At 44.2% G+C, this 23,358-nt stretch overlaps 1 protein-coding gene across 3 annotated transcripts in view; it reads left to right on the top strand.

Annotated features, from left to right (window-relative positions):
* UBR2 (ubiquitin protein ligase E3 component n-recognin 2) overlaps window positions 1-23,358 on the top strand; it is a 1,393,714-nt gene that overhangs the window by 624,043 nt on the left and 746,313 nt on the right. For all 3 annotated transcript variants that reach the window (XM_085612829.1, XM_085612828.1, XM_085612830.1), the window contains 2 exons: window positions 11,515-11,567; window positions 11,649-11,751. In XM_085612829.1, coding sequence (XP_085468955.1) covers window positions 11,515-11,567; window positions 11,649-11,751 — 156 coding nt within the window. The remainder of the gene's footprint in view (window positions 1-11,514; window positions 11,568-11,648; window positions 11,752-23,358) is intronic.

The raw sequence follows: 23,358 nt of genomic DNA, 5'->3' as shown, positions 1-23,358 counted from the left end.
GTCAACTTGATCGACTATGAGAAGGCTTCGACAGCATGGATAGAGAGACTCTTTGGAAACTCCTCTGACACTACGGTGTGCCAGATAAACTTGTAAGAATCATCAGGAACTCTTACGAGGGAATGACCTGCAAGATAGTCTATGGAGGACATCTCACGGAACCCTTCCAAGTGAGTACCAGAGTCCACTGTGGTTGTTTGCACTCACCTTTTTTCTTCCTGCTGGCCATTGACTGGAACATGAAGACATCCAGAGCAAGGAGAAGAATTGGGAGCCAGTGGACAACTTGGATGCAGCTCAACGACCTGGACTTTGCAGGTGACCAGGTACTACACTCTCAGACCCATCTGCAGATGCAAAAGATGACCGACCATGTGGCAACCGCATCAGCACAACTTGCCCTCAACATTCACAGGGAAAAAAACTAGATCCTCCTGAAGGCTAACTTGGCCAGCACTCTTGCAGGCAATGCCCTGAAAGAGGTTGGGACTTTCACCTACCTAGACTGTGTCAAAGATAAGCAGGGTGGCACAAATGCTGATGTCAAGGCAAGAACTGGCAAAGCAAGGGCTGCCTTAATTCAGCTAAAGAAGATACAAAGCACTGAAAACCAAGATGAGATTTTTACCATATATGCAAAATCGGTCCTTCTGTATGGAGCAGAAACTTGGAGGGCAACATCGACCACCGCGGACAAAATCAAGACCTTCATTAACACCTGCCAGAGGAAAATACTCCAAACCCACTAGTCAAAGACCACCAGCAACAACAACCTATGGCAGCAGACTTTCCAACTCCCTGCTCATGAAGAAATCTGGAAAAGACGCTGGAGCTGGATAGGTCATACCCTCTGCAAGCCTCCATTAAACATCACTAGGCAGGCACTGACCCGGATCCTCAAGGGAAAAGAGGAAGGCCATAAAACACCTGGTGCTGAGGCATCATGGCGGACTTCAAGGAGATGGGTTGCATGTGGAGTCAGATTGAAAAAAAAGCACAGGACAGAGATGTCTTGGGAGTCCTGGTTGATGGCCTGTACCTCGGGAGGGATAGTAGGCGTAAGTAAGCTGTCTCAACACCATCACATTGATCACCTCAAGTTTCAAGTTTATTTTATTATGATAAGGAACTCTTTATGAGGTCCACATAAAACAACATATACATACAAAACAAAAAATACATAAAATATTATTCCATCACAATTACACGAGACATCTTAATACAGGTCCAAAAAACATTTTAAAAAGTTGTACAGTTTAAAAGCAAACATTTCATTAGGTGGGTTAATCAAGGCTGCCTTAAATGAAGAAGCAGATAATATGTTGAGTTGTAAGCAAATTGGTCTTAACCATCTACGCCTGCAAGACATCAGTGCAGGACAAACAAACATGACGTGATCTAAGTCCTGATCATACAATTGACAAAGATCACAGCATGCCGAATGACCATACCAGCTGGCATGTAGAACTTTCAGCGGAAGCAAATTATGTCTTAATAAGTACACAAGGCGTCTGACGCCATGGGAGATGTTCCAATACATATACGGTTGAGCTTTCCGCAGGGTATAAGATTCGATAACAGGCGTACCACCTTTTTTCGCTAAACAGAAGTCTCTATCCTGACAAAACCCCAATTCCCAGGAGGCTGACTTCAGAACAGTTTTTAATTGATGAGAGGATAATAAAAATAAAGTCTCCTCATCCAATTTCAATTGCAGCACGGCAAATCTGAAGTTTTTTACAATCAGGGAGAAATCATTAAAAGATCCTAATAATTCATTTTTTATAAGATCTCTTAAGGTATTAGGTTCACCTTTAGATAAAGCTACTACCCAACGTATGATACTTGCCAGGCCTTGAACCCAGCTGCTACGTAAACCCAGTTCCTGTCTCAAGGAAGCAGTCGAATTTGCTGTGCCTACAGACATTAAACTGCGTAAAATTTTCCCTTCCACAGAGTTTAAAAACTCCACTTTTTTACATCAATTAACTCAATTCCGTATAACAGGGAGGCCGGAACTTTCGCTCTGAAAACATTTAAAAGAATAGAAAAATGCCTTCTACCTGTGGCTTTATACAGGGAAACTAAACTCTTTCCCTGAGAAATAGCCTTCCGAGAGTTATTGTCAATGTGTAATTTGTCACTTAAATTATAAGTGACAATTTTACCTAGGAAGGTGTAAGATTTCACACATTCCAGTTTTTTCCCCCCCACAACCCATGGATAATTAAGGCATTTAGGCTTCTTTCTACCAGAAAAGCAAATCACTTTGCTTTTTGCCGTGTTTATTGATAAGAAATGACTTTCCGCATATTCAGAGAGTGCTTGCAACCGATTGTTCAGGCCCTTTGGGGTGAGATCCAAAATCAGGATGTCGTCTGCATACATAAGGCATGCAATTGGAACTCCACCCAAGGACGGGGCAATACCGGCGCAAGCAGAAAGTGTGACGGGTAAATCAACTGTATATAAGGAAAATAGCAATGGAGCCAAAAGGCAACCTTGCTTCAACCCATTGGAAGTGGGAATTAATTTAGATACACCACGTTCACCTCCAAGTAGAACTCTGCACCAGGTGTCAGAGTAAAGGGCGCGAATTAACTTAATCAGGAATGGGGGCATACCTAAGTTAAATAACTTTCTCCACAGCAAAATTCTATCTACTTTATCAAAGGCGGTGGAGAAGTCAATAAAGGCGCCATATACCTGACCACCACGGACTTTCACATATTTTTCATTAATAACTTGCAATGCAGTCAGGTTGTCTAAAGTTCCATGATTTTGTCTAAAACCTGTTTGCTCCATGGGAAGGATTTTATGTTCAGATACCCATTGATTCATTAAAATAAGCACACATTTTGCGAAAACCTTACCAATGGCATCAAGCAAAGCGATTTGACGGTAATTTTGCGGTAGATCTCTTGCCCCTTTTTTATATAAAGGGACAATAATACTTCCTTTCCAGGAGGGGGGGACTGTTCCACTAGAAAAACAAAATTTAAACACTGGAAAGAGTATTTTACTCCAAAGTTCACTCTGGTGTTTTAATACTGAAATTGGGATTTTATCAGGACCCATCGCACCAGAGGAGCGCATATTCTTAATGGCACATTCAATTTCCTTTTCCGTTGGACAGTCAAATATACGTGAGACATTATCAGATTCAACATTAAAAACTTGAGAATTATTGTTACTGTACAACTTCTCGATATAATGAACCCACACCTGTTCCTCAATGGCAATAGGCGTAGGACTGGCTCTGGTACCACAACCTTTGCCGATTAAGGACCAGAATGTCTTGGCTTGGCCATTATAAGAAGCTTCCCTCAGTTGAATCCAGAGGGCATCTGATCGCTCGAACCAAATCTGGTTCACCTCTAGATCCTTGCCCCCCTAGCATCCTCAACCTCATCCCGGAAGTTATTGCTCCACCTCTAACCACCATCTGCAATGCAATGTTTGCATCTGGTGTTTACCCCCCGGTATGGAAAAAAGCAATAATTAAACCACTACTCAAAAAACCCAGCCTAGATCCTCTCCTTCCTGCTAGCTACAGGCCCATCGCCTGCCTCCCATTCCCCGCAAAGATCTTTGAAAAGATCATGAATATCCAGCTGTCAAACTATATTCACCACAACAATCTACTGGATGACACCCAATTTGGGTTTCGACAGGGCCACGGAACAGAGACGGCACTGCTAAAAGCAGCAGATGAGATTAGATACACGATGGATAACGGAGGAGCCGCAGTCCTGATACTCTTGGACCTATCTGCGGCCTTCGACACGGTCGACCATGCCACCTTAATCGACCGTGTCGAGGCCATAGGAGTTACAGACAAAGCAAAAAACCTCCTGGCCTCATTTCTGTCAAACCGTCCGCAAACTGTGAAACTAGGCAATTTCACATCCCAGACCTTCTCCCTGCCATGTGGAGTACCGCAGGGATCCTCGCTAAGTCCGACACTATTCAACATCTATGTGTCGGACCTGGCGAGGGTCATAAAATCCTGCGGAATCTCCCTCACTACCTACGCCGACGACACCCAACTGGTACTGTCGATATACAATGATGGAATCTCAGTGGCAGCCAATTTCCAAACGGGAATGAAGGCAATAAGCGCCTGGATGTCATCCAACTGTCTTAAACTCAATTCTGATAAGACAGAAGTGATGACATTCGGGAGGCTTCAACCCACCTGGTCCCCACAATGGTGGCCCCACCAGATGGGACAACCCCCAGAACCTGTAACGAAGGTACGCAACCTGGGAGTTATCTTCGATAACAAGCTGTCATTCCAGCAACATGCCAATTCAGTGGTTTCCTCTTCCTTTTACATACTAAAAAGGATAAAAAAATTAATTCCATACCTTCCTCCACATGCAGGCAAAACCCTGGTCAGTACATTAGTATTTTCCAAAACTGACTACTGCAATGCATTGCTACTCAATGCACAACAGAAGGTCCTCAATAAACTGCAAACAGTGCAGAATGCAGCAGCTAGGACTCTGCTTTCCATCCCTAAATTTGCATCTGTCTCACCCTACATCCGACAGCTACATTGGCTACCGGTGAGGAGCCGTATCAAATTCAAAGCTTTATGCATAGCATATAAGGCTATTCTCGATCACGGACCGCTATTCCTAAGAAGAGCCTTTCGACCGCTTAAACACACAAGAGCCTTGCGCTCATCCTCTGCGCATCTACTCATGGTCCCCCGTACAAGAAGGGCCAATTGGGGTGACAAACGCTTCTCCGTGGCTACAGCCATACTATGGAATACACTTCCTCTACACATCAAGTGTGCTCCGACCCTTCTCAACTTTAGAAAAAAACTAAAGACATGGTTGTTCCCTGCCTAATCCTCCCTTCCTCCTGAGAGTTCCCGCAACCACAGCGCCGAGACACCCTTGGGTATTTGCGCGCTCTAAAAATCGCCAAATAAATAAATAAATAAATAAATCTTCCTTAGAACGTTTTAAACGGGCCTTAAGCCTACCTCTCCTTCTTTTTAAGATAAACAACTTAGACTTAGCTTCTTGGGTAAAGAATAAAAATTGTCCCCTTACCACTTTGTTTATTTCTCTATTTATAGCCCGTAGAGGATGAGGGACTACGAGGGATTGTTTCACACCTGGTTTCTTTTTTGCACTAGCAGTTACAGAATCTAAAAAATTAATAAAACTCAACAGCTCTCTCCCTTCCCAGAGGGGTAAATTCTCAACAGTAAAATACAAAAGAGGCACCACATTTTCAACAGTACAAGGGTTCCAAAAACATTTCCCTGAGCTGGAATCAAAATTCACAAAATCTATATCCAGACTCCACGGATCCACTTTCTGAAGATTAACGGAGACAGAAAGCATCAATGCATTATGGTCACTGAGAATAGACTCAATGACCTTCATATCCTTCAGTAGGTGAAAACCGGCATAATCTACCATGATAAAATCAATAATAGATTTTCCCTTATTAGATTTACGAGTATAAGCTGCCGGGGTGTCAGACGGAAGCCTCCCATTTACTATTAAGCATTCAACTTTAAGTAAACCATCTAAGATAAGTTTACCTCTTTTGTTAGTTTTAATTTTGGAGGGAAACTGGGCAGATGGTATATTCAAAGACTCTTCCAATTGAATATTTCTAAACCACTCCAACCCACAGTTAGATATATTACAATTTAAGTCCCCAAACATTAACACATGCGGAGTTGGGGAGACATCCAACGCTTTAGTTAAAAAAGTGAACAAAGTTTTTAAACCAGCATTAAAACTACAATTGGGGGGAATATAAATGTTAACCACAATCAACAATCTATTAGGGCAATCCTCAAATACATCTTTTAGGGTTATTGCTTGAAACAGTTTCCCTGGATCTAGATAGTGTGAATAGTTCCATTGCAATCTGTTAGATAACAAGCATGCTAACCCTCCCTTAGCATGGCCTCTTCTAGTGCTGGTTGCGCTGTATTCCAAAATAAAATAGTCTTTTTCCAAGGCTAATCTTCCTTCAACCCAGGTTTCTTGCAAACAGATTATATCTGCCTTTTGAGAATGCAAGAAACCCAATTTCTCCTTATAATCCTTGAATCCGGCAGTGTTCCATGAGATAAATTTCAGCTCTCTGTTAAAAATTGGAATGTTGTTTAGAACAGGGAGCAGATTTACTCGCTAGAACTCCAGGTATCCAACTCCATTTAGATTGGTCATCCTTCACTGTCTGCTTAAGGGGAGGGTTTTTGTATGAAACTAGCCGTTCATTCCTAGCCACACAAATTTTTAGGTCCTCTGATCTGAGATTAGACCAATCCGACAACAGCACACCCGTATTAGAGGGAAGTGATAGTGAAGAATTGGCGAGAATACTTTGAGTACATTTTTCCCCAAAGTGTGGCATGACATCTATCCCTCTAACTTGTAATTCCTCTGCCCACTGTAGAACAAGATTTAACACAACTTTCGAATGGAATTTCACCCTTGTTGATCTTATTGGTTTCCCCACAAAGGAGTTAAGGAGAAATACAATATCTAAATCGGACGTTTGAATTAATTTCAAACTTTCGATCTCTTTAAAACAGATCAGTAGGGCAGATCTATTTAAAATTAAATCTGGTTCAAATAAGGGAGAAAAATCAAGATATAAAGTGTCCACATTTATTTTTTCTTTTGGGAGAATAACTGTCATTGAGGATGGAACCTGGAAGGGTCTTGCTGAAGGATTTCGGGAAGTAGGGGACGGGATGACAGAAGAAGAGGTAACCTTAGAAATAACTTGGCAAGATCCTGCTTTAACATTACAATATGCTGAAAAAGGATTGGCGGAAGGGTGGGAAACCTTGGGGAGGAAAGGATTGGTAAAGCTTATAGGACCTAGACCAGAGGAAGGGGCGTCTTCTTTAGGCGAGACAACCCTAGCTTCTACATGAGAGGTAGGAGACTGCTCCACCTGCGGAGAATCTTCTAGACTTAATTCAGCATTCTTATCAAAAAGAAGTTTCCTCTGTCTTTTTTTAGCGAATCTTCGGATGGGTTTCCTCTTCTTCATTCTAATCTTTTTGTGTTTCAGGGGACTCACTTTTCCCATCAATCCAGTATTTACTTTGGGAATCTCCTCTTCTTTGCTTGATGGCAAGGAGAATATCGGAAAGAGAGATGGAATTTCGGATTTGGGAATAAGAGGAGATGTTACTATTACCTCTATCTTATCACTGATTGGGGCTATACAATTAGCGCCAGCCGAAATCACTTTGGAAGGATTGGGGACAGCAGGAAGAACTACAGGCTTCTTTTCCCTTTGACCTTCTGTCAAAGGAGAAGATTGAGCTGAATCCAAAACTGCCGAAGCGGAAGGAGCGCTTATTTTTGGGGGCACCAACAGAGAAGCCGATGGTATGGGAAGATCTGACACTAACTCATTTTTACTTAGCAAGAGAACTTGCAAAATTTGCGTTACAGTGTCAAAAATACATTCCGAACCTCCCACAAACTTTTCAAGTAAACTCAAAATCGAAGAAAGAATTGATTCCAAAGAGGACAAAGAATTAGAAATTAGCCACCCATTAATATTTGGAGAACCCTCAGCTAAATTGTTCAACACTGGACCTGAACAAGATGTAAAGTTTAATTGTGGAAGGGAAAAATCTAGTTTATTAGAAGGTGTGCTACTTAGAGGACCGGTACTCGAAATAGTTATTGCTTCCTCCAAAGGCACACCTTTAGGGTTCCCATGTAACGATCCCACCCGCGCCCTATGAGCTGTTAAATCAATGTCAGGCAGTGTAAAATCATTCCCTACTACAGGGGATTTAACTAACGCGGCTGACAAAAGATCAGTATTCACTGAAACTTTAGGAACATCCATTAGTGCAACTTGGGAGGGGACAATTTTATCAGATTTTGAGGGCATATTACCCGAAGATTCAAAGGGAGCATTCTGTTTCAGATGTACATTGTTTGACGCCGAAGGCGAGCCCCTTAGTACTTCGGGACTAACTAGAATAGGCAAAGATTGACTAGCAACCAAGCTTAAACTAGAGGAAACATCAATGACCCCATTAACAGGCACCGAATCACTAAACCCTGGGATTTCATTCGGGGGCTGCAGATCAGTGGGTTTATCTTTCCCTTTGTCCCATAAATTGAAAAGCTGACATTGACCTTTAAATTGCATAGAAGTTGCAATTTGGTTCCGTAGGGGGTTAGATTTGGTTTTAGACCCAGATCTCCCTACAATCACTCGCCCAGAGCGTAGTTTTTTAGCCGTCATGAGACTGTATTAGAAGGGGAGTAAGAATCAATTAATAACAATTGTAGAATAAGAAACCTAAGAATCCTAAAATACAATACAAATCTATAGAGGCAGTGTCACACAGATTTAATACCGGAGAACCAAGGGAGGGGGCCCAGCCCAGCCGTCTTCAGCCTCAGACGGTCCCGCCCTTGTCCCGGGCTTCTCCCGGCGCGCTCCCGCGTTGCGGTGTCACAAGGGAGGGTTATAACCGCGCTGAGGCGGGGGAGGAGCCAGCAGGGAGAGCGGGTCAGCTGCTGGTGATGCCGAGGGTCAGGCGCTCCTGGGACTTGAAGTCCTCGCCTGACCACGCTCGCAGCCCTGCCCACACCACCGCCACAGCCCTGCCCACACCACCGCCACAGAGGCTCTGTCTGATGAAATACCTCACAGTCACAACGCACTTCCAGCAGCGCTAAACAGAGAACCAGAGGCGAAGCGGGACCCGCGGAGCGGGTTCCGCGAGGAGTTGATTGAGGAGATTAAAGGAAGAGCAGCTCCAGCGTGCTCGCAGTCCAAAGCTCCCTCTTCAGTCCACACAGACAACAGGTGAGAAAAAAAAACATTGATCACCTTAATTTAATGTGCTTGTGTCTGTCAGATCACCAGAATATCGTTTTGAGTAATACTCAAAAATGTTATGGCCACATTTATACATTTCCCAACTGTGTAAAATACAATTTGCTTGCAGCTTGTGAGATAAAAGTGAAAAAAAACGTTATTGCAGAAATATCGGATTATTGATCACGAGGCTAGATTTTTTGACATTGACAAACTCCAGTGAAAACCCATCTTAACTGGACATTGTCACAAAACTAATTATAAATATGATATTCATTTCTACATTGAAGGATCTGCTCTTCGCAAAATGTCATCTAGCTTCCAATAGAGAGCAAATATATAAATAAGTGCCATAGCACTGTAAACAAACTATGTTTAAATGTTCAGTCTATTACAAATACCACATGTTTTTGTACTTGGTTGTTTTTATAATAGGCCACCGTAGCGCCTTTAACAAGGGAGCAGGACTTTAAAGGCCGGTATGGCCCAGCTACGAAGGGCTATAAGGCTATTAGAACATGCTGCCACTAGAGGGCAGAATGTTCTAACAAATAAAACAAAGGCCTCTTGGAGCCCGAGGGGTTTTAAATCTCCTCGGGCTCCGAGAGGCCTTTGTAAAACAACATAGTAATGTTGCTTTGCGAGCTTATACCAGCCCGTGGAAGCTCGGATCCTTCTTATAATCATTATTTTCGTACTTGTGGGACAAACGATAATTTCCCGTAGTTCTCTGGTTACACCCATCACTTGGATATTAAACAAATCTGAACAAAAGGAGATCTCCCTACTCTCCATTTGCCCCTTATTTTATCAAGAAGAAAGTCTGTTCGCAGATTTAAGTTCTGCAGTAGTATCGACCCTCCCTGCCTTTCCCACAGCACCTCTTGGTGAATTTCCCAAATGGATTGTACTTTATAGCAACCTCTCTTATGAATAAAGTTGTCTGTTCCACATTGGAACCCCTATGTTTATAAATAGGATGAGTTATCCTACTGATATTTATGATGCAACCCAGCTTCGATCTTATTGTAGCCATCTGCATTTGCGTATGTCCCCATCTCTGGGTTATCCAGCCCAATCAAACGGGTCCCACAACCAGATTCCTACATTGTGAATGTGTCTAAGACAAGCAGTTAAATCAATCAGGGAATTGTAAGCGCGCTACTCACCCATGAGGGTCTCAAGGCACTGAGGGGGGTCCGCAAATCTGTTTAGCCGAAGAGCCAGGTCTTGAGGGTCTTCCTGAAGGAGGGGGCGCGTCTGATGTCTGCCGGTAGCTCGCTCCAGGTCTTGGCTGCAATGTGAGAGAAGGATCTTCCTCCTGCTCTGGCTCTGTGGATGCGCAGGGTTTTGACCAGTGCGAGGTTGAAAGATCGGAGGTTTGTTTTGGGTACGTGAAAGTTGGTTCTGTCGTTAAAAGAGCCGTTACTGTACATGTCAGGTGATAGTATCTCCAAACATACATAATTGCACAGACCTTGATTCATGGGGATTATGAGAGTCCTGTTAGTAGCACCTTCGTTCCACTGGAGTAAAACTGGCCTTCCACAACAGTTCACCTGCATATGTACGGCAAACATTTAGTACAACGTCTTCAATCATGTATTTCTCTGATACCACTTTAATAATAAGACTTCCCTTAGTTAATGGTTATTACTAATATTTAGCCTTTAGTCTGAAACAATTATCTAAATTACTACTCATTCGAAAAGCAAGGTCCTAGTTTTAACAATTACAGCCAATATCAAAGTAGACTGTCTCAAACCACCATATGTTAACCGATATTATGCCATTGTTCCTATAACCATTCACAGCTCCAGAATCCCAAAACTCTCAATCCCACAATGAAATTGGTCCCAAAAATGCACCCATGTCTGAGATTTGTTTAATATATTTCTTTAAAAACTTTATATAACATACTTTGCCACAGGTCAACTGCGTGCTTTACAGGAGGTCTATGACCAATACAACAACAACAAAAAAACAGGGTTTGAGGAGTCAAGCGTAGAATTAGTCAGTGAAGTAAAGTCTGAACATGTGCATTTTTAAATCCTTCCGGAATGCAGGAAGATTTGGATTTAGTCAGATGTCGTTTGATATGGAGTCCCAGAATTTTGGAGTTAGGCATGACAAGGCCTGTTTTTATGTTTTTGCTTTTCTGGTTTTAGGGAATTTAAACAATTAGACAATTTCTGTCTCTGATTTTACGTTGTCCTCCCATGAATTAAAGTATGCTCTTCTGATAGGCAGGTAAGGTGTTCTAAATTGCCTTATGTCTGATGCAAGCTATCTTGCTTCAACTGACACCTAAGAAAGATATTTTAGTATGGGGAAATTCGATTGGTGTTCTTTGGTCTTGTAACTAGCCAGTGGTCTCCCGCTGTATAACTCGAAGAGGTGCAGGTATTTATTGCACAAGCAATACAAACTTACAAATGGGCAATTATGTCAACTCCTCCTCTTAAATTCAACTAATTTGGGATTATAGTAACCGGCATCAATGAACAGCTTCAGGCTCAGCTGTTTACTGTTAACAATTGGGTGCTTAGTACAAATTGAAAGTCAATCATCCTATACTTTCCTTTTGCAGGCACAAAGTAATTTATATCTCACATGCTTTAAACAGAATATCATAATAAAGAAATTTTATTTTGTCACATTTTGCAGGAGAACAAGGAAACTGGAATGGAAACTGTGGTTGAAGCTGTTGCTGATTTTAAGTATGTCTTATCTGCTACATCCATATATGCCTATTATTTTTAATGCTGGACATTATCAGGTAAAAGTATTTTTTCTTGCAGGAAACCAGGATTAACGGGCAGAGGGTTGTATGAACTCAAGCCTGAATGCACAAAGGAGTTTAACCTCTACTTCTCTCATTATTCAAGAGCTGAGCAATCAAAGGTAATCAAAGTAAATGTGTTCAGATATTTCTTAATCTCTTGAGTGTGATGACATATTGTTATCCTGCTATGCCAGAATTGGATAATATAACACACACAATAATTGAGACAAAAGTTAGTCATCTATTCAGTGACGGAGAGTGTACCGATAGTGGTACAATTGCCAGATACCAGTGGTGAACCTATACTGTGTTAAAATGGACTGGTATCTTTTCTTAAAGACCTGAATCCCAACTTATTTAGGAAGCTGTAGTGTCCTGCATTTTACAGGCTGTCAACCTGAGTGAGACTGAACATTTCTCATGTACTCTTGAACGAAAAAAGGCAGAATATGGCCAGGTAAATATGAAGGGAATCCTCTAGAGCCTTTTGCCATCAGTTGGTGTATAATTCCTAAACATAACTTTATATTTATTTATGATTTAAAAATGATTATACTTTGAGATTTATAAGGAATATGCAAAAATCTAATGGCGAAGGCATCTGATTTCAGAATCATCTTTGTACACTTGTTAATTTAAGCTTGTACCATTTACAAATGATTACCCGTCTTAGGACTCACTTAAGTAAAAGTCCAGGATAAAGTAGATCTTTCAAAGTCTCTAGTTGAACAATTCTAAAATACAATCAATTGGCACTGCACCTTGTTATCTCTTTTAAATGTGGACTTTAATGTGAGCAAATAAACCGGCATTAAAAACTTAAATGGTGCCTCTACATAGTTGATCCAGAAAGCACGTTTCTTATTATGAGACTGTGAGAAAGTTGGCTCTGTATATACTGTTCCCAAATAGGTACAGTGTGTACAGAGTCCACAGTCCCCAGAGGTTTGGCAGAGGTTAAAGTTAGATAACCTTACTCTCTAAAGTGGTAGCTTGGTCGAGCAGTAAGGCAGTATCAGAGGACAGTGTAAAGCATTTGTTGTACACACTCAGTCAGCAAATGGTCTCACACACTCAAGAACTGAACTCTAGGCCAATGGTTTATATAAAAAATATATGGTTGTTTTATTTTAGAACCAACAATAGGTATTAAAATATACTTTCTCAGAATGAGATGCTTTAGTTATATACTTTTGCAATATGCAATTGACTTTTGTAGGTAATAGTTACAGGTTGTTGCAACAGGCAACACAATTTCAAACACAATAGTACATTGAGCTCAATGGGAGTTTTAAGTTATTTGCAATAGATTAATTTCAGGATTACTTTTCTAACTCCAGGACTGGATCCTAGATTCAGTCCTTGGACAGTTCTTGGAAACAAGTGAGTAAAGTCGACTTAGTTGCTGTTGTGATTTTTAGGCAATATTTTGCTATTTTAAAAGTTGACACTTAGAAGAAATTTCATAGAAAAACAGTCAGTGATTTCCTATGGAAGAAAATTGGGTTAATGGTAAGTACGGTTGTGAGTACTTTTCAGGGTCAGTGCTGGGCACCAAGATCCAGCACTGGAATCTCTCCTAATAGCAGGTGAGTATTTTCGTTTTCGTTACTCGGTTGATTTTAGGTGAATATTTTAAGTTTTAGAAACTCCACACTTAGAAGGAATTTCAGAAGAAACCAGTCAATGTTACCCTATGTAGGAAAATTGGGTTATTGGCTTTTGGGTAAGTACTCGACTGGCAGAGTTAAGGTTTTGGGAACAGACTCAGGGGTCTCCCAGGGTAAGGTAAGTACAGTTGTTACACCCTCAGCGGCACAGGGGCAGCCGGGTGCAGAGTGAGTTAGGCCCAATGTTATCCTATGGGAGGCAGGGGGGCCTTGGTTGGTGGCTGCTGACTAGCAGGCCACGCGGCTGTGGGAGCTGGGCTCCTGGTCACTTGCTCAGGGCAAATGGGGAAGTAGGTAGGAGTAGAGGTTATACTTCCAGGGCCACTCGGGCGGCTGGGTGCAGGGTGCTTTTGAGCCTTCGGGCGCTCAATGGATTTCAATGAGAAAGCTCCAGGATGAATAAAGGCTGCAAGCTCGGGGACGAAGATTCTTCAGGTGCCAGCACCACTTCGAGAGGTAAGTTGGGTAGTTGGAGGATAGGTAGATACCCACGAGTTTGGCACAGGGGGCCGTGGGGCGCCGGGTGCAGGGGTGCCTTTTGATGTCGGGAAATCTTACCCTCTGTCGATCACGGTTGGGGGGGTACCTGGTTCTGAGGCTGCAGGCGTCGTCAGCAGCGTCGAGGTGAGTCCTTGGGTGCCGGATCCGGGGTCACAGTCGCCGGGGGGACGTCCTCGAGGTCTTTGTTCACTCCGGCACAGGCCAGGCTTGGCGGGTGCAGTGTGTGCAGGGTTCGCGGTTCAGGGCTGATGCCAGGGGTTAGAACTTGCTTTGAGCAGAGCCACTGCTCATGGGAGTACCAGATGCTCAGACTCACAAGGTAGCCAGGTCATCCGGGGTTTGTGAGGTTGCTGGCCACAAGAGGTGCCGGGTTGTAGCAGGAGCAGGTTCGAGGGTCAACAGGCCGGTAGGGCTGGGGCCAAAGCAGTTGGTGTCTTCCTCTTCTTAGCAGCTGCACGGCAGGTCATCTTTCTTCTTTGCTTGTTCAGAATCTGGAATCTAGAGAAGGAAGGTTCAGGGTGCCTCTAAAATACTAGATTTAGGGGCGTTACAGGTAGGTAAAGGGCAGGGACCAATGGGTCCCTGCCCTGGGGTGGGTACACCCCCTATCCTGCCACTCCCCTGTGGGAGGGGGGCAGTAGCCTAGTCCTGATTGGGCAGGGCCTCCCATCTTCAAGATGGCGAGCGCCTGGAGATGTGGCTCACCTCGCCTCCCCCTCCTGAGGGGTGGGGTTGGCAGGCTGGTAAATCCACTGTCCTTATTTGGAGTTTCCGGCCAGTCTTCCTGCCAGAGTGGGGGTAAGAACCGGTGGGGGCCAGTGTGCTGGGTACAGCAAGTAGCCTTGACAAGCTCACAGAGGCGGCATGCCTTTGAAGCTTCCCCCTGTCCATCCTGGGGGAGGAGACCTAGCACCTCGCCCAGGATGTGCATTGTTGCAGGCCCAGGAGAGCGGGGGCTCTCCACCCAGGGGTCCAATAACATGTCTGCTGTGTGGCAGCCTAGGCAGCCTCCCAGACCAGGCGTGGATTGTAGGTTAGGTTTCAGGGGGCACCTCTAAGATGCCCTCTGTAGTGCTTTGTACATTAAATCCCACATTGGCATCAGTGCGGGTTTAATGTGCTGAGAAGTTTGATACCAAACTTCTCAGTCTTCGGCGTTGCCATTATGGTGCTGTGGAGTTCGTGTTTGACGAGCTCTCAGCACCATATACTCTTAAATGGCAGCACTGCGCTTACAGTGCCCAGGAATGGACCTGGGTACTGTAGGGGCACAGGGCTCATGCTCCTGTGCCCACACCACTGGCATAGGGCACCCAGCTAGAGGGGTGGCTGATGTATGCCAGGGCAGTGTAGGTTGTGGGCATAGCACACAGGGATGTGTGCATTGTCGACTTTGTTTTGTCTTGCACCCAGACACTCAGGCTGTGCAAGGGCAGTGTGTTTGTGTTAGGGTACAGGGCCTCTAAGGGTGGCACAATAAGTGCTGCAGCCCTTAGAGGCCTTCCCTGGTCACAAGGCCATGGGTACCTAGGGTACCATTTACCAGGGGCTGACATTTGGCCAGGATTTGCCAATTTGGGGTTGAGGTTTTTAGGGAAGGAACAAAGGCCCTGGGCACCTGATTGGCAGGAGTCCAGGGCACACTCAGTCAAAGTACATTCAGTGGGCGCATACCATGCAAGAAAGATGGCACTTTCTCACAGAGACTTTCTAAAATGTCTGGTGACCTACATTTAATTAGTATTTTTGTTTATATGTAGGAAGTTATCTTATATACAAATACCTCACTTCTTGAACATCTTTTCAGGCACTAGACTGGTCCAGAAAAGCTTCCTCTATTGCTCTCCCCCAATGGTAGGAGGTGCTAATATGAAGCTTTATATCACTGCCGGAAGAGGTGTCTTGTGGCGAACAGGAGCCATAAAGTGTCCCCTCTGTTGAGCGTCGGTTCTCTTTTTTCCACACCTTCAATGCGGTTTGTAGCTCTTCAGAGGCTTTTTCTCTCAAGAAAAAAAATCTTTTAAAAAAAAGTGCAACAACATCATGTCACTACGAAACCCTGCTTATTCAGGCATCTTTACCAATACTTTCTGCAATGGGTTAGCTCATTTCTGCTGTTGGCTCAATTGACCTCTTAGTAACAGCGCTTACCCTGACCACATGTTCATATATGTCTGAAAATCAGTGTGCATGATTGTTTGGCTGGTGGCCAGTTCTTTAGTATTCCATCTTTTCCTTTAATATGTCTCCTTTGATTTCTTTCCCTGTGCTTCCCACAACAGTTCACCTGGGCCGGTTAGCTTGCCGCTCATTTCATCTACAGTGTCCTACATCTTGTGTGGACACTATTACTAAACTGGTCTGTCTTCTTGGAATTACAGTGTTCATAGACTATCATTCCTTTACCTTTTAAAAATGTCAACCATGTTTAAAAGCATTATGTTGATCATCTTGGATCAATACAACAGTGATACACTATGCAGTTTAGCATTTGAATATAGCACCCAGTGCGATGTTTGCTGAGCGGCCTTCTTATAATGGTATTATGCATAGTTTATTATTGTTTTTACCACTTCAAGATTGTCCATGCGGTACTTCTGAACATGGCATCTGTGTTGGTAGTTTACAAGAACAATGCACCATGTACAATACCATTGCATGATAGCTGCCCACTGCTATGTTAAACTGTATTTTTGTATCGCAAGCATAGCTGCCAGGTTTAATTGGCAGTATTTTTGTTTCTACTTTTATTCTTATGATTTATCCATCATGTAGTTGTTGAGTTTGTATATCTGTTTTATTGTGGATGTGTAAGTGTCTGAGTGGAAGAATTATTTACTCAGTGGATAAATGTGATGTATGGGTGACAAGGTACGTGTTTGCTGACTTATTGGGTCCCTAAACTCATCAGAAGGACTTACAATTATAAGCCTTTTAGCATTTGTCAGCGCTTGTTTTATTTATGGTGAGTCGGCCGGAGAAAGCTTGACACGCAGTTCTGTTGCTCTTCTATTTGTGTTTTATATTGATGGAATCCCTCTAATTAGGAAAAGTAGGCCTTTGTAGCTGTTTTCCGCTGTTCTCCCGGGTCCAGGGAGACTCACTGCCCCAGGCTGCATCGTGCTCCACACACACCCGGCAGCATCAGTGGCAGCGCCAGGAGGCGCAGGTTTAAAAGTTGAAGTAGGCTCCCGCAGCACGGGACGCCCGTTAGTTTTCCGGCTCACCAGCTGTTCTCCTGGGTCCAGGGGGACTCACTGCCCCAGGCTGCATCGCGCTTCACGGGCACCGGGCACCATCAGCGGCAGCGCCAGGAGGCGCAGGTTTAAAAGTTGAAGTGGGCTCCCGCAACGCAGGACGCGCGTGGGCAGCGCCCGGGCCAAGAGCGGGCCCGTCTGCACCCGTCAGCATCAGGAGGTGGTAGGGCAGGCCTATTCCCCTTTGGCCTGCCGTTGGAAAAAATTTCCTAAGCTACAGAGATATGCAGGCAGCAGACTCATAAGGTGGGTGCTTTTGCTATTTTAATTGGTAAGCTGAAAGACTAAAACTGACTATTTGCCTCTTTAACTCGGGCGTATCCTCTCCTGCTTGGGAGCCCTGTGTTCTATTCAGCAGCCCTGGTTGGATTCTACCCACCCCACGTATTGTACTGCTATCTGCAACAAAGGACACTGACAAGAAAGAATACATCCTTGTTAGGCAGTCAAAATGGGGTGACGTACCTGTACAGGGGAAAAATCAACACTGACTGCCCATTCCCCAACAAGCCATTAGCCAACCTCGATAGATAGGATGCTGCAGAGGGCAATAGGGGTAGTTACAAATGAAATTGAACAAACTGAAAGACGGTTATCAATAACACCGTACCTAGTCCTTCCCCCGACTAGCCCAGAACTATCACCGGTCAAACAATCTGAGGAACCTGTTTCCTTAAGGGCCCATTCTAGGACTCCGGCGCTGGTTCATGAAGCACCGCCCCTGAACTTGCATATCGAGGATCTCCCTCCAGGTACACGGAAGAGAGGCAACACTAAAACTGCTACGAAAACTGGGAAGGCCCAGAAGAGGGGTATCAAAGATCCTGTAAAAAATAGGGGTTTGGCGAGGGAAGTGTTGGGCGGGGATGCGAACGCAGGCACTGAAAAACCATTGTGGGTGTCTAATTTAGTAAGGGATCTACACTCGGAAATTAGAAACCTAGTTAAGGAGGAGTTGACTACTCTGACCTCTCGGGTCGATAAATTTGACATCCTTACTAGATGCTTATATCGGGAAAATAGACTCTAGGAAGGATATTCCGCATTACCAATGCATGTCTTTAGCCCACCAGGAAAAAGATCATACCCCGGATCCTATTTTGAACCTGCCCCCACAAATACAGAACAATAGGGAGGATGGGGCCACTCACATGAATGTATCGAGTAAGCTAAGTGAGTCTATTAGCCTACAAAGCCAAGAGCCTAGAAAGGGTAGGGAGGATGGGAGGAAACAAAGACCCACCGTAGGGTCAGCTCAAGCTGAATCTAATACACAGAACCCGGGCCCAGAGCATAGAGCAACTGGGGGGCAGGACCTAAGAACAGAGGCACTATAGGGTAGCCCAGCCTTACCATGTATCAATCTCCCCCCAGACGCCACGCCATATGTTCTGATCCTAGCTGAAGTCCCAGAACTCAAAATAGGATAAAGGGAATCGCACTATGACATAAAAAACAAATGTATTTTTTGGCTGTCAAATCAACTTCAATTTTCTTATAGAGATGCAAACGAGATTTTATTCACACGCAGGGTGGAATGGGTGGGCCAAAAAATAAGTCATACCTGGTGACATTATTGTAATCAATTTCAGAAATCTCCAGGTTGTAAGGACCCTCCTATTGCGAAACAGTCAAAGACATGAAGTGTGGATTAGACCCCTTTCATTGGGGTATTTCTACACCCGGGATTCATCCCAGAAAGCAGCCCATTGACATTCCGTGGAGCAGGACTCAGACATTGTCCCAAGCAAAATTCCAGTGTGGGACAGCACCAATTGAATTTGTTGTTCTTTAACCTTCCACTTGTAAATAGATTTGCACCCCTAGAACAAGTTGATTGACTAAAATCATCTCAGCCATCCAAACCAGAGCCAAGTTTGCAGAGGGATCATTGGGGAAACCACCCAAATGGGAGGATACTGTATAAGATTTCCGTTAGCCCTAGATAGAAACTAATACAGGCATTAAGGAGGGCTGCCGGGAGGAAAGTGTCCAAATTGAGGGGGTGGAGGGGCCCTCTCATACTCATACCCATACTACACCAGATATATTACCGAATTCTGCGCAAACATCCATAGCCCAGTGACAGTCAACCACAGCAATCACACCCACTAAGTCTAATGGGAACAGGAATGGTCTTAAGCTGGCTGTAGCAGCTACTGATAACCCAAACCCGCCTCCAAGAAATCTAAACTTCATGGTTTATCGTTGACTATTGCGACCTTACCTATAAACTAGAAAATCCAGAGTGGGGAGCCCTCACACATGCAAATGATATCTGCATGTTTCAAGAAACCTGGGCAAGGGAGGACACCCATAGACTAGGCTATGCGACCTTTTGCCTAGCAGCCACCAGCGGAGGAAGGGGCAGACCTGCGGGAGGACTCTGTGCATGGATTGCCGTGCATCTTGGTTGCACTGCAAAACAGGTTGAGAAATCTTCACGGGATTTACACTGTCATTCTGACTAATGTCTATTCCTGCCCAGTCAGCTATGGTCAGGAGTCGTCAACTCTTGAACAATTGTCTAGTTCTTTGCACACTATTCCAGACAATACCCCGATGGTTCTCGCTGGAGATTTCAATTGCCAGTATGAACCCCTGAAAGACGTAATTGGAGGTGATCCCAATGAGGAAGACCAGCATTGGGCTATACCAGAACTAAATGCACCAGCCACCCAGGCTTGAACCCCATTGGAACTACAAATGAACACCCTCACACTGACGCATTCTATTAGGGCTTGTAATGGGCGTACTAAATCTTACTCCCCGGCTAACCATACCTACAATAGATCAGACTGTTCCTCCATTTTGGACTATATCCTGTTGGACACTAAATCTTGGCACCGGGTGATTGATTTTAAGGTCATTCCACGTTATGATAGCGACCATAATGCCTTAATTTTAGAGATGGTATCGTTCTGTCCTATGGATATTCATACAAATCAATGTCCAATTGGATCTAGACCACTTTTATCCAATTGTAGGAGGAGAGTCAAATGGGTGGCTCTCTGTAATTTGTAGGAAAAGATATCATCCCTTTACGAAACCATCATCCCTTTACGAAACCATCATCCCTTGTCTAGAGGTCACTGATCAATTCAGATCGCCCCATGATAAAAGACAAACGGATAGCTCATAAAAATATAATTAACATGGCAAAAAACGGTGGGAGGTAGACAAATGGGAAAGCTTGAGATTTGCCTTATGTTCCAGGGACATGCGGTCCTTCTGGAATTTAGTCAACACTGGCTCCACAGAGGGCAAGTCGGCAATAGAACCAATTTTGGGGCCAGAGATCTGGAAGATCCATTTTGAAGCCCTGTATACAAGGGAAGAGGAAGAAGCACGACAAGCTACTAATGAGTGTGTTTCCCTGCAGTCCCATAATTTCGCTGTCATTGAAATTTCCCTGATAGAGGTAATGGGAGCATTGCGAAGGGTATCCCCCTCAAAGGCACCAGGTCTAGATAAGATCCCGGGTGACCTTTTACGCAACTAACCTTAATATTTGGGCCCCTACCTATGGACCCTGTTTAATGCCATCCTACATGGAATGTCAATTCCCCCGTCATGGCTGGGGGCGGAGATTATCCCAATTTACAAAAGCATTTGCAATGCAATAGGTCTCGCATTAGTAAAAGTTTGAGCTTTTGGCGTTGCAAATAATAATGCAACACCAATAGCTTTAATTTTTAGTAATGCGAGACCTAAGTATTTTACTATGGCACAAAATGCACACACAGATGACAGAACAATGGGAGTACGTATTTGGTAAACAAAAGATATGTGATTACGAAGTAGGCCATAGAGACGACACATTTAAACAAGTTTGAGCCATTGGCATTGTAAATGTCATTGCCTTTTAATTACATAGATAAAAGGCATTGTCATTTACAATGCTAATAGCTTAAACTCTCGTAAATGCGAGACCTATTGCATTCACTATCAGCAGTAAAATTTTAGCTCAGGGGACTTCTCTCTGTAAGGCGCTAACTCACAGACTACCACACTTTCATAAACCTAACAAAATAAATAATAAACCAAATTATTTTGCATATTACATTTCTAATCATATTATCTAAAGTTTAAATGTGCTATCAGGCGTTAGTACCAATACAAATTACAACTCACAGCGTTGTCACCGAATTTGAAATCTGAGACCTTCAAATCAGAATATATTTAACAAGCTACCATAATGCGTCATGAACACTGGGTCCTTCAAAATGTGTTTCATGGGTATAAAAAGTCTTTCAGTCATAGAGAAGGGAACTAAATAAAATCGCCCAACTCGTGACTTAAGGATAATGATTAAGGGCATACCTCTATACAATTGCCAAATACAGAATGCAATATTAGTCAAATCGCAGCAGGACCACATGCATTTTTAGAAAGGCTTCCCATATTCAAATTTTAATTCCATTCATGCGCCGTGGTCTTCATTCAAATCCAATGAAGGCGAATCCCTGAATCACAAATGATAGTGTAGCGGTGTGGCTGTCGCCACCACGTACACCCCACACTGATGCATTCTCCTCCAAGTACCACTAAAAGTAACCCCAATCAAATCGCGAGACCGGAAAGCCAGTGACCTCGAAGACATTGTCGCCCTGTGCTTCCTTACAGGACGATCAACACCACTCAGTGTGCTTCCGCTATCCTTAACTTACCAGAGAAACTTAATAGAAGTAGGCAAAGAACAGCTGGAGACCCAAGCAATGATTCCATGGCGGAAGTCCTGCGGGCACCGACGCCCTACAGGTTCCGTCCTCCGCGCGAGCCCAATGTATAGGAGTGGCAGGCTTAGGTGCGGGAAGCTGATATTGTGTACGCGGCACCAGCGCAAAACAGCCGTGGGCCAAGCCTTGGCCAAAGAGGGAGTGTGCTTGAGTGGCTGAAACCGAAGCGCGCTCACGACGGCGCCAACTTCCGGTCCAATCGGGAGGATAGGTCTAGGTGTGCGAGCACGGCTCCACCTTCTTCTGGGCACTACTGGAGTCAACAGGAAGAGCGTGTGTGGCAGTCAGGAAGGAACGCCCCACCTCCCGAAACTTGAGCAACAAGTGTTCATATTATGACGCTTGTGGGTAGGGTTGGGAAAACGGCATATAAAGTCCACCGGGGCTTTGGAATGTTATTTGGATGTTTTCCCACCTCCTCAAATGAAAGGATGAAAAATCATAGCTACTGCGCTACCCTCGGCTAATCACCGGTAACCAGCCCCTCACAGCCACATCGAACAAAGAGGCATGCAACATGAAAGCACAGATGCATAAAAATTAAGACAGGGGGCTACTCAATAGAATGAATAAATAGTAAATCACCTATACATTTAAGAGCCCTGATGCTGACAAAGTGTTGAAAGGAGACGCATTGGCAACTCAGAGGTTAGACGCTGCTCTGCTTCCACAGCACAGTGTGTTTATCAGATTAAAAATCTCCGGATACAACGTTCTCTTGGAAAAAAAAGAAGCCCGCGAGTGGTGCACGCGCGCCACAGCGTACCATGTGGTTTTAATTATCGCGTCCGTGTCTGGGCACGATAATTGAAGCCACGTGCCCTTTGGTGCGCGTAATAGACACCAATAGGCCATGGGCGTAGCAATGCGCCCGCCTTTGGCCCATTGCGTGCTGTCTTTAATAAAAAGACGCACGCAGAAGCCAATGGCATGGCCCAAATGGAAAAGCGCACTCATGTGCGATTCCTAGGGCGATTTAAAAAAAACCCTACAAGAGGTCTCTCGCTGCGCGTGCAGTGCTGTGCACTGCACCGCTAGGCGCGAGACCTAAAGAGGGCTCACTACTCCTCCCGGCCAACTATCGTTCAATAAGCCTTTTAGATGTCACCCAAAAAATATACGCACGAGTGCTATTGGACCGAATGGAAAGCTGGATGGAGGAGCATTCTATACTCGGTCCCTACCAAGTAGGTTTTAGAGCGAAGATGTCCACAATACATCAGATACTTAGGCTGCAACTTCTGTACTGGAAGATAGTGCTTTTGGAGGGAGGCAGCCTTTATTTGATCTTTGTGTTGGTTTAAAATCGACCTGGTCCCTAGGGATAAATTGTGGTTCATTTTACTAGATTTGGGGATCCCTCCTTACCTCTGTTACCAGATGAAACAGCTTCACAAAAACAACTACGCTCAAGTTAGGTACGGTAAAAACGGTGAGTTTACTGAAGCATTCCACCCCATTCCAATAGACAGGGGGGTAAGACAAGGATGCGTCCTGGCCCGACCTCTTTTGCTTATTTATGAATGGTCTAATGGAGGCTCTGAAAGCTGGGAGGGACA

The sequence above is a fragment of the Triturus cristatus genome, chromosome 6 (genome assembly GCF_964204655.1).
Source record: "Triturus cristatus chromosome 6, aTriCri1.1, whole genome shotgun sequence".
Classification (NCBI taxonomy): Eukaryota; Metazoa; Chordata; class Amphibia; order Caudata; family Salamandridae; genus Triturus; species Triturus cristatus.
This window is presented reverse-complemented; position numbering and strand designations above follow the sequence as displayed.